General features: G+C 49.0%; 1 protein-coding gene across 1 annotated transcript; it reads right to left on the reverse strand.

Annotated features, from left to right (window-relative positions):
- Positions 1 to 3006: 3006 nt before the first annotated feature.
- LOC135891621 (CD209 antigen-like protein C) lies at positions 3007 to 12091 on the reverse strand. The gene is made up of 10 exons (XM_065419230.1): positions 11995 to 12091; positions 11294 to 11404; positions 10196 to 10285; positions 9184 to 9219; positions 8900 to 8932; positions 8657 to 8746; positions 7353 to 7466; positions 6331 to 6482; positions 4342 to 4451; positions 3007 to 3130 (listed from the first exon to the last, which is right to left on the reverse strand). The coding sequence occupies exons 1-10, from the start codon at positions 12089 to 12091 to the stop codon at positions 3007 to 3009; spliced, it is 957 nt and encodes a 318-aa protein (XP_065275302.1).
- Between the last annotated feature and the right edge of the window lie 271 nt (positions 12092 to 12362).

Genomic DNA, 12362 nt, shown 5'->3' on the forward strand with positions numbered 1-12362 from the left:
TGTGTTGTTCATTTGCTTTATTTCCTCCTTTGGCACCTCTTGAACAATTCCCCACCGCTCACCACAATCCAGATGGAACAGCCACCAGGAAACACCTGAGAAAGGGGAATTCGCTGAAAAAAAATTGACTTTATATGGCGGAAGCCCATGAGTGTGTGCATTGTTTTCTGAATACAAGATGGATGCATGACGTGCCAGGTCGTGAATGTGGAAACTTTGGAAGATACCTCACAAGCGAATGGACAGATATACAGAACATTTTTGAATGGCAGTTTGGCGTATGGAGGCCTCTTGTCTGGTTTCACACCAGATAGTCCTCTTATTGTCTGGTTTGTCTCCCATCCGGTAGTGGTAAAAACTGGGGGTGTTTTTTCCCATATCAGACGGAAGATCCCATTTTGGAGAGTGCACTTCTCTGCCCTGCCAGTATGACTTTTGTACACCTGCTACATACATTGTCAGGCCAGTGGGAGCAGGTCGCTCTCAAAAATGGCATCCCTCATGCAGTGTGACCTTGGACACACCATGTGGACTAAGTTACGCTGGCAAGGGGTAGGTAATGCAGGCATGGGTGGGCGCATGCCATTCCGAGAAGTGCCATGATGTTTGGTATTCCAGGAACGTGTGAGTAGCCACCGTTGCTTGGCCCAACCTGTAAGAAAATGAAGCTTGGCTGCACAGAGTTCTCCAACTGTCCAAGGAAGACAGATGATCATTGCTGGAGATTCAATACTCCAAAGAATCGAAAGAACATTCTGCAAGGGATAGGAGGACAACAGGACTGTCCCCGGCCCTCCCAGAGCCAAGACACAAGATATCACACTAAGACTGGACAGGCTTCAGAAGTCAAAATGCAAGGATCTATTGGTGATGGTTCATATTGGCATTAATGTAACCGCACTGTGGGATATCTCACGGATAGTAGATGACTTCTGGAGAAGAATGTCCAAGCCACCTTCGAAAAAATCCCTTCTATCCTACAAGTAAAGGAAGACAGAACGCAGAACATTATGGAAGTGAACTGCTGGCTAAGTGAGTGATGGAGGGTTGTGGTTTTGTAGAACAACGGTCCACTTTCTGTGGGGAGAGGGGGCTGTATAGTGTGTATGGCCTCCACCTCAGTAGAAAGGGGACCACTCTTTTGGGGGATAGGCTGGATAAAGTTGGTTTGAGACGGGGTATATTTGGCCGGCTGGGGGCCCTGTAGTCCTTCTACAACCTACTGCCCCCCAGCCCCAAGAAATAGGGGGCTGAGAGGAGAGGAGCAGTGAAGGTGAGTCCTCCAAGCTTGTCTAGATAGGAGTCTCTGGAGCAGCCATTTTGGAAACCACAAAGACCTAGTCCTCCAAGGTCTAGAAGGATGAGCAACACCCAGTCAGGGACCTGCTGGCCCAGATAAAAGGAGTTCCTGACCTTAGCTGTTCAGATAAAGCACAAGCTGGGGTATTAGTTGGTGTCTGCTACAGACCATCAGATAACAGTAGGGAACAGGATGACAGTCTCCTTATGCACTTATCTGTAATGAGTAGGAAAAAATGCTGTGTGGTCATGGGGAACTTCAGTTTGAGCAACACATGGGAGAAGTCTCATGATGCCCCTGCAGCTGGTGCCGCTGGCTCCACCCACTCAAAGCAGCAGTCCCGGGGGAGGCGAGAGCAGCTCGGCCCAGCCCCCCACCCGAGAAGCAGTGGCCCCCTGGGGTGTCCCACCCACCAGTGCCCCCCATCCCCAAGATTTAATCAGGGGTATAAGACAAACAACCAAACTCTGCCCTCGGAGACAGACAAGCAATTCCACTGCCTTCAATGGGAGCCGAGTGCGTGGTCTAATGGCAGAACAGCGCCCTAAAGATGCAGATAGGTGACTTGGGAGAATTTACAGGAGCAGCTATCGGCCCCATCTGAGATCACAGCCCCATTGTGCCGGGTGTGGCGCTGACACATAATGAGACACGCCCTGCCCCACAGGGCTCACAGGCTCAATAGACAAGAGAGACACGGGAAGGGTTATTATCTCCATTTTAAAGAGAAGGAAACTGAGGCCCAGACAGGTGAAGGAGTCAGTGGCAGAGCTGGAACTGAACCCAGGTCCCAGTCCTGTGCCTTACACATCAGATCATCCTTCCTCTCAGCGGAGACACCCGGGAGCAGAGTGAGGAGCAATGGGATGAAATTACGAAAAGGACGTTTGAGGGCGAATGGCCCCGATTCTGATCTCACTCACATCGATGTCAGTTCGGGGTGAGTCCCCTGAAGCCAGTACAGCCGCTGCATTTACAGCAGCGCAGCTGAGATCAGACTCTGGCCCAGTGTCAGGAAGAACAGCCTGGCAATGAGATCGACCAGGCTGGGGAATTGCAACCTCTTGGGGGAAGGGCGGGAGCCACATTTAATGCTAGAGCCCTGAGGGGAACAACCCCGCCCTGGGCCCCTGTATGGGAGGGAAACGGATTAGACGGTCCAATGCCAGTCACCTTCTCCACCTCTGCTTTCCATGATCCTGTCCCATAGCTCCACTCGCTGCAATAGCCGCCCAGCATGTAGAGCAGTGATACTCGGACCTCAGCATTTCAGGAGTCAAATTAGCCATCACCGTTACGCAAAAGAGCCACAGTAGGGTGAATTCATTGTTTCATTGACTATAGTACTATTCATATTTTAACAGTGTGATGGGAAATATGTAGTTTTATATCTATATCTCTTATTCTCACAGCAAATAAGTTAGTAGCTTAGTGCAGGCTGATAACTTAATGGGTTAATAACATAGTAAAAGCATCCAGATTGGTTAATAACTCAGATTGGTTAATAATTAAACCACAGTGTTTTAATAGCATGAACTGCAAAGAGCTGCATGAGAGACATTAAAAAGCCTCTTGCAGCTCACGAGCGGCAGTCTGAGAATCACTGATTCAGAGAGATGAAAGCTCCGGAGCAGTCCCACGTGGGGCAGGCTGTGTGAGACCTCCCCTCCCTGCTGTGGATTCAGGGACTGAGCTAGCACTGCCGTTCATTCGCAGATCCAGTTCTCAGTGAAGGAGCAGATGGCATCGTTCCACTTCCCGTCAAAGCGGAGGCTGCCACAGTCCTCCCCTTGCTGCCCAACATTGTTGGGTTCTCCGGGCCCCCAGAACCTGAGAAGGAAACCAAAGCCCCATGGTATTAGAGGTGGGTATGGAAGTTCTAAAAGGGAGGTGCGGGAACCAATAACTTTGGATGGAAGGACCCTGGTGGATGCCAGCTGCTTCACACAGCTCTAGCTGCCTTTAAATGTCACCATCCAAACAGCAGGGGTTGGCAGGCCAGGTGGTGCAGTAGGTGGGTAAGAGGAAGATGGATGGATGGAAGAAGGCAGAGGATGTGTGGCTGCTCATCACAGCACAGAGGGCAGTCAGGGCACAAAGAGACCTATGCTTGACTGTGCCTGCACTGCAGAAACATGATTTGAATGGCTGTGATCCTAGAGCAACTCCCACTTGTAGTTGCTGTGTATCCCAGCACCCCTGCAAATGCTCCACTTGCTCCTGGCTTCCACAGGCTGCCCCTCCTGAAAATCATCTCCCATCCCATCCCCAGTGTGGCTGTGGGTCTTAGTAACAGAACAGAGTCCACATGCGTACAGCGTCTCTGGTTCGAAAACCTCCTCCATGCAGGTGCTGTGAAATGTGCCAGCTCCTAGGGGACAGGTCTCCATGTCACTGACGCCAATGGGCCCTGACTGGTCTGATAGTTTTAGCAGAGATAGTCAAGGTGGGCATGGACTGATCTGCCTACTCACTCCTTGAGGTGGTGCCTGGAGATCAGGGCCATGGCAGATTGATGCTAGCCACTGAATAGGGGAAGCTGGCTCAGCCACTGCTCAAGCCAGAGCTGTTCTCATCTTGGAGGACATCAGTTTCCAGTGCATTTTACGGGTGAGGAAACTGAGGCATAGAGCAGGGAGAGACGTGCCTCACAGTCTGCCACCTGAGGATACTTATGGGGCTGGGACTAGAATCCATGAGTGCTGTCTCCTTCTTCATGGCCCTGTCCACTAGGCCATGTTGCTGTTCTCCCCAGCACCGTTCCTTAGCAGGACATTCAGAATGCCCCATGGTAAAGCAGCTTTCTGCTCCCCAGGAACATCCCAGGTTCAGTCCCTGCTCTGTGCTGACCCTGGATGACATTAGCATGGAGGCAGTAGCAGACTCATAACCTTCTTTACATGCTTTAGCCACTAAAGGGGACCAGAGACCCTTCTAGTATCAATTGCTTTGGTATCAATGCGGGACAGGAGATAAAGCATAAACAGCTGATTGTAAGGGACAGTTCTTTCTCCAAAGAGGCCGAACAAAGAGGGACTTGCCTGACAGACAGGGGGCTGCCATCCAGCCAGCGCCACTCCCCTTCCTTCGCTGAGTCGCTGAGGCCGAGCCAGTACACGTGGGGCTCAGTGATGTGGTTTGACAAAAATGTCTATGTGGGAAAACAGGTGAAGAAGACAATCATGATCCCAAGCAGGAGGTGAGGAGGTTTCAGGGGGCCTGTGTTTGGGGCCAGCAGAGTTTGTAGCTGTAGATTCTCACTCCTTCCCCTGTTTTTCCAACCCTTTACATTAAGTGTGCCACCCTACATTTCCCATGATGCACCAGGCACTCCCATGATGCATCACTTCCTCTCTTCAAGAGGAATGAGTGTTGTACATCATGGGAGATGTAGACTGAGTGGGTAGCTCGACCTCTAAAGAATGGGGGCCTGAAGCATCCAAACTACAGCTCCCATGAGGCACTGCAGCAGCATTTCCAAATTGAAATGTTTCAGATTTCAGTTGAAAATTTGCAGTATATATATTTTTAGCTCAAATAAATGAAATTTTCCACACAAAAAAGCTCATTTTCTGACCAGCTGTACTTCAAATGCCTCATCTCTGCCCTTTGCCCTGCAAATCTCCCCTTCAGAATGGGAGGGGAACACTGGCCTGTAAGGTGTTTGGGGCTGGGACTGGCTTTTTGTGACGTGTGCACAGCACCTAGCACAATGGGGCTCTGATTGGTACTTCTACGTGCTCTCACAATACCGATAATTGACAATAATAAGGCTAAATATTACACTGCTGTTCCCTGAGGACTGCACGTAATTTTCAATCCTCCTACAGCTGCTGAAGGCCTGCTTTTGGGGCTTGTCAATCCCATGGCCATAGGTCCCCTCCATGAAGAGGGACCAAGGAACCATCTTGCAGTCCCTGTTGAGTCCCATGCTGCAACCTTGTTACTGTGGGTGCCTTAAATCCTGGCCCAAGGACAGGATAGCGAAATACACATGCTATGAGCTGTACTGCTCATGAGTCAGATTTTGGTTCTGGTGACTCCAGATTCACACCAGTACCTTGCCCACCTCTGTACTACATGGGCATCCTCCCAGCACCAACTAGTCTCCCAAATCCTGTTCCCAGCAGGCTCCGGGCTCAATTTAAAACTTAAGGTGGATCCTCCGTCAGGGCAGGATTCCTTCTGCAAAGTCCCGATGAGGAATCTGGAGTGGGGTCTTCCATAGAATATCAAAAAGCCTTTCGTAGTGTAGTAGTGAGCTGCTCTGAAAAGCATTTCACCTATGGGTCAGCAGCTGAATTCCTGCCCAGGTCGGTAGCAATCAAATATTATTTTTAGGTCCCTATGGGACTCTGTGATTTGTATTCACAGGGGATTAGAACTGCCCCCCCCCCCACAGATGAATTTTGATTCATATCGAATCATCCACATCTGACACTGAGATTTCTTTTTACAAAGCTCACTCGACAATTGGTGTCATAAGGAGGAGGGAGAAAACTTGTTCACCTTAGCCTCTAAGGATAGAACAAGAAGCAATGGGCTTAAACTGCAGCAAGGGAGGTCTAGGTTGGACATTAGGAAAAAGTTCCTAACTGTCAGGGTGGTTAAACACTGGAATAAATTGCCTAGGGAGGTTGTGGAATCTCCATCTCTGGAGATATTTAAGAGTAGGTTAGATAAATGTCTATCAGGGATGGTCTAGACAGTATTTGGTCCTGCCATGCGGGCAGGGGACTGGACTCGATGACCTCTCGAGGTCCCTTCCAGTCCTAGAATCTATGAATCTATGAATTTTCAAATGACTCTATGTATCCAGGTTCCCTCAATTCTTCTTGAACAGAAAGTTACATCCAAAGATATTGCTAAATTCCTGGAAAACTTGGGCCAGTCTGTGATCTCAGTTACGCTAGGGTAAATCTAGAGTAACTCCATATTCACCCTGGTGTAGCAGAACAGAATCTGGTCCCTTGTGCTTAATCCCTTCCATTCTGCGTGATCCACAATAGGAATCTGAGTGGATGGCTTACCTGTTCCTTTTTGGTGTTAACAATAACCAGGTGAGACCCTTCATTGGTACAGAACTGCTTAGCGTCCAACCAGGATTTAGTCGATGTTGAAAAGAAGTAGCAACTTTTCTCTAAATTCTGCCAGCCAGGTGGACATTTTGTGCAGATGACTTCTGTGAGAAGTAAAATTATGGGACAAGCCTGCATCAGAGAGTCAAATGCAGTCTAACTGAAGTGTAAAAACATCCGTGTCCCCATACTTATTTACTTCTGACATTCTCACTGGCTTCAAGCAAATAATTTGCAGTGAATTTGCGTACTCCCGGAAATTGGATTCTTTTTCCTTCCACCAGGTGCTCATTCATCCTCTGTGGGATGGTTTTATAAGTTACATGGCATTGTCACCCCTCTGATATGTGGTAGCAGATGGCAGGGCCTGCTAGATCGGTTTCCCATTGAAAAATGAATCACTGAGTTAATATTTTCCTAATATAACTTGTTGATTTCTGCTGGGTGCACTTTTCCTGGAAAAGAGACGCCCATAAATAAAATGCAGGCCAATCTCTGATCTCAGCCCAGACACCGATGCCCAGTTTCCTGGGCACAACTCTGCCCCAAGAACTGAGCCTATTTAGAGAGTCAGGCAGGGAGCAAACTCCCTTGCTAATTGCAACAGCTCCCCTCCAAAAAAAACACAGCCTGAAACCAACAACACAGCATGTCTTCGAAGACTGAATACCGCTGACATGCTTGGAAAGAGAACTTGCAAGCTGATGTACAACAGCACCATCTGGTGGCTTCTGCCATACAGTATTGTATCCATCCCATGTTAGGCTTCATTATCTATTTAGCCAAATTATCAGCTGTGTCCATTTCCATTGCACGTAGATGTGGTCAGTTTCAGTGCAGAGGGAACTGCGCAGGCCATAGGCCTATTGGGAACCTGAAAGTCAAATGCCCTGTTCCCTGTTGGCTTTCACTGACGCTGGGCATTTGTGGTTAACTCTGTCACTGGTTTCAAGCCCTGTCTGGTGCCCCCTTACCTGTGATGTTCCGTAACTCCTCCTGCACCCTGCTCAAGACCTCCTGGAGTCTGTCATGGTCCCTTCTCACCTCAGCCAGCTCCTTCGACATACTGTGCGTTAGGTTCCTTATCTCTGTCAGGGGAGGCAGGGGGTAGAAAAATGCCACCGGAATCAACAGGTTGTTATTTCTGGGCTGGCTCAGACCTTCCTTTACAGCAGCTGGAAATGTGTCCATCTATCTGCAAATACACTGTCTGTCCCCTTTCACAGCCTTCGACCTATCTATGCTCTGATACTGCAGTCCACCATTGTATTATCAAAGCACCTGTGCTATCCTGGGCTGATTGATTTTCCTTCAAGCTAACTGTTGGATTCAGTAAGGGAATTTTTACCTCAGTAGGCTCACAATAAGGTAGCCCAGGCTCCACGTCTGTATCATGGGCCTCTTCTATGGAAGTCTAAATCCCTAGTCACAGCCCTGACACCAGCATAACTAAGATCAGAACCCGGCTCATGTTTTTACTGGATGGGCCTGAAACAACACGGGATGAGCATTCCCAAATTCCTTCTGCAGGCCATGGGAGCTGTGAGCTCTCAGCAGCACTGAGCGAACCAGAGCACCTCACCACCACCACCACCACTCCCACGTATCTACAGGGTACTGAGACCACAATGCAGCAAAGCACTTAAACACAAAGCCAGTGATTTTCAACGTATTTTCATTTTTGGACCCCTGAACTTTAGAATGGAGGTGAGGACCCCTTTGGAAATCTTAGGCATAGTCTGCGGACCTCCACGGGTCTATGGACCACAGGCAGAAAACCACTGCTCTGAGATGTGTTACACCACAAAGTAATCACGAGGGTAGAGTTGTTTGACAGCCGCTATTGTGGGTAACAACTTGGGGATTGAACTGGGGCCCTCCAGGGCTAAAAGCAGGAACTACTTCAGCGTGAGATAAAGCTGCCGAACCATCTCCTAGAGCAGCACAGAGGCGTTACCTGTCACACTGCTCACCAGTGGGTTACACATGCCTAAGTGCCTTTGCTGGATCAGGGTCTGAGTTCCAAAGTTCTGCTGCAGCATGAACGGGGCTCAGGATAAAACCTGGGGTGGCCCTTGGGAGCAGGATGCAGCTGATTCCAAACCAAAATGGGATTATCCATGTAGGGCTCCCTGCTCCAGCCTCACACTCCCCCTTTCTCATCCTCCTTCTCTACTTCCATTTCAGCTTGCCCTCCACACGGGAAGATCAGACCCAGGAGTCCCTCTACAAGGAAGTAGCAGTGATCAGGCATTGGAAGGAAAAGGATGTTTCTCACCTATGGCGTCCTGGAGATGTGATGGGTCTTTCACGTGATCAGCTTGGATCTCCTCGATCCCCAGCCTAACCCCAGCCAGCTCCTTGGACACTGCAAACAGCAGAGGGCAGAAAAGAACTGCTGTACATGGGCGTGTCGAAGGGAGATACCCCACCCATGTGCAACCCCTATGATTTTATTGCACCCCTTGTGACAAGGGAACTGTTTATGCCCAACCTCTTGAGAAACATCAGCAGAACATACCATTAAGAAGTCGACTATTAAACACGTTGAATTCTTTAAAAATAACAGGAGTACTTGTGGCACCTTAGAGACTAACAAATTTATTAGAGCATAAGCTTTCGTGGGCTACAACCCACTTCTTCGGATGCATATAGAGTGAACCATATATATATGGTTCACTCTATATGCATCCGAAGAAGTGGGTTGTAGCCCACGAAAGCTTATGCTCTAATAAATTTGTTAGTCTCTAAGGTGCCACAAGTACTCCTGTTATTTTTGCGGATACAGACTAACACGGCTGCTACTCTGAAACCTGTTGAATTCTTTGGACATCTTCAACTCTAAAAGGAAAATGAGAGAATGGGGAGTTTCCATTTTAAATAACAACACAGAACCTCATGCTGCCCCACGCACAAGCTCGACCACTGAGGAGCGCTGGATAAGTACCATTCATCCAGGAGTCTGTGAAATTTATGGAGCAAGCACAGCCATTTGCAAGGATGTAAATGGGTTTCACTTATAGCTATTACTGATTTAAATTACCGTGCTACCTACAAGCCCCACCTGAGATTAGGGCCCCTTTGTGCCAGGTGCTGCACAAACCGGAACTGAGATTGGGTACCCTTGCTCTGGCACTGCATAGACACTGAGCGAGAGAGTTCCAATACAAATAGACAAGAAATGTTACCCATTTCAAAGATAGTGAAACTGAGGCACGGAGAAATGAAGGGCCATTTGCTGGGTGTTTGGGGACACACTATCACACTCTGCTGGGCAGACTGTGGCGTCCACTGACCCATATTCCTGCTTCCTTTTTTCAGATGGTCAGGGGAGTGTCCTGGACAAGACGGGTCTCAGTTCCCACTCACCCAAGCAGTAGTTGTCTTTATGGGGGCCCCAGGCATGTGCCTACTCCTGGTACAGACAAATTCCACTCATGCCCATGGCTTCCCCAGCAGGATAACACTCTCAGCCAATGAGACACTGGTAGAAACGTGACCTCATCACAACAAAATTTCATTGGATAATCAGTGACCCTAGGAACAGGACAATGTTGTCCAACAACTTCTAAGAGCTGCTTCCACCTCCTATGTTTCTCCCACACCCCACAATAATCTGGAGTCCTGTCTGAGCTGGGGTCAGATCCCCAGCTGATGTATGTCTGCTCAGCTCCATTGTAGTCCAAGGAGCTACATCAACTTCACCAGCCCTGCACCTGACCCCGTGGGCCCAACTCTCCCCTCCCTTGAGGTGTAAGGACCTAAAAAGTTCTGCAAAGTCCAACAAGGAATAAAAACATTTCCTTTATCCTCTCACCTAGATAGTCCTGGTGATGTGTCAGATTTCTCTTGGCATCTCTTCTTATAGTATCTCGATCCTCCTGGGCTTCAGCAAGACCCTTGGACACTGTAGACATGACACTTTTGATAGCAGAGTAAAATTTATCAGCAGGGGAAACCCATATCTTTGGGGACATCCGTGCTGCTGTAAAATGCACTTTCCTCCCAGTTACTACCCAAGACTTCTGATGTCCATTCCCTCATGTTAGCTGTGATCCTCCACTACAGGCGCACTGTGCTCAACACCAGGATTCATTATTCTGGACACCAGCTCGGTCCTCGGTACAATGTAGAGCTGCGTTGGGGCTGCTCTATGTTACACTGAGCTGCCAGTGGCACCAGGGTGTGCGGTGCAGCTGCTACTGCTACACACAGGTGAGGAATGTGGCTGGACAGCTCAAAGGGGCATAGCAAAGCTGAGAGTGAAAAGGCTCAGCCTTCCCAGAGCAATGCAGGGCTCTCACTGCTGTGCAGAGCAGAAATCTGCTTGCTGCCACAAGGAGCCTGTCTCGGTTTGTGTGTGATTAGCTGGTTGCAAAGTTAAAAAGGGAAGGAATGCATTTGTCGGGCCCAAGCTCTCCTTGTGTTAATGTGGAAGAGGCAATTGTGGCAGCGCACTGTGCCATGCCCCCGTTACATTGTTGTCACTCCCAGACATTCCCTCTCCGCTAGCATGATCGGCCGACAGCCCTTTGCACTGGCCACAGAACACGATTGAAAAAAGAACATTTTTGTATGAATATTTCACAACCTTCAAAATGTCACCACAAACATGGCCGGTTACTGATTTAGGGTGGGATTTTTCTGAGATTTACGAGCACAAGTCCCCTGGAAAGCTAGCGGGAGTTATGCTAAGGACAAATCCCACCCCTTTGAAAATCCGGTCACCTTAACTCAGAGGTGAGTGAAAGTTACCTAGCAATGGCAACTGCTCCATAATTAAGGTCACAACTGAGCCTCCAGTCTCAACCCAATTTTGTGCCCCACTGCTAAAATCCACCCCAAACTAGTCAGAGTAGCCTCATTCTTGGCAGGTGAGATGTGAGGGCGAGGTAGAAACGAACAGGAGACTTACATTTCCCAAGGTTCACTACGATGAGAGCTGTGGCCACTGCAATTGAAATCACCAGCAGGACATACAGGATCGCATTGGCCTTCCCTTGGGTGGAGTTGGAAAGGCAAAGAGCTGTGGGGAGCAGCACTGGTTAGATCTCTCAATGCAGGATCAACCCCACCTAACATTTACTTTGGGGAGAGACTCCAGGCACTGAACATGGTTTCCTACAGGAGATGATAACTGGACAAGGGGAAGGGAGGGATTCACCATAGGGTAAATACCTTGAGATAGTTCTCAATCTTCCCTGTGTTCCATTTTCCATGTTGGGAATCGCTCTCTCTTTTGGCAATATGGGGAGGGCAGGGTGAGTGTTACCTCCAGATTGAGAAGCCCCTGCCTTAAAGGCAAAATGAGAACCCCCTCAGGCTCTAGTGGGAAGATATGGGCAGGCTCACAGGACCAGTTTTGTCCCTGGAATAGTAACACTGAAAGCACTGGAGTGACCCAGGGATGAGTTTGCCCCATGATAAAAAATGATTTTATGTGGATGATGGGAATATCCAGACTCAATCCAGACACTAATTTGGGGGAGAGAGAAACTATCCTGATTGTGGGCACCGGCCAAACTCAAATAAGCAAAGCCAGGAATCGGACACAGGCCTCCTGACTCCCAGGGTAGCTCCTTAATCACAAGACCACCCTTCCTCAGGCCAGCTCACCTTTACCACCTCTCCCAGGTGCGCGGCTTCCTCCCTGCACTGCCAGTTCCACCTGCTCTGAGCTGTCCCATTTGTGGTAGGAGCTGTCCGGGTGCATGGCTGCGGATGTCTATGTTCTGCTCCTGGCCGTCGGTGCAGTTTATATTGATAGGAGCCGTCATCATGCCTTTCCAGGGGAACGGACGCCTGTGGTCACACGGGTCAGGGACTCTGACCCAACCATTTCCTCTCCAGGTCAGTGCAGAATCATAGCGTCTCTGTGGTTCCAGTTTCTGGTCCTTAGACTTCCAGGCTCTGAGATTGCTCAACTCCCATTGACTTTTATCAGAATATGTTGAAATCAGCACTTCTCTCCCAGAGGCTGCTCA

This window comes from Emys orbicularis, chromosome 19 (assembly GCF_028017835.1).
Source record: "Emys orbicularis isolate rEmyOrb1 chromosome 19, rEmyOrb1.hap1, whole genome shotgun sequence".
Taxonomy (NCBI): Eukaryota; Metazoa; Chordata; order Testudines; family Emydidae; genus Emys; species Emys orbicularis.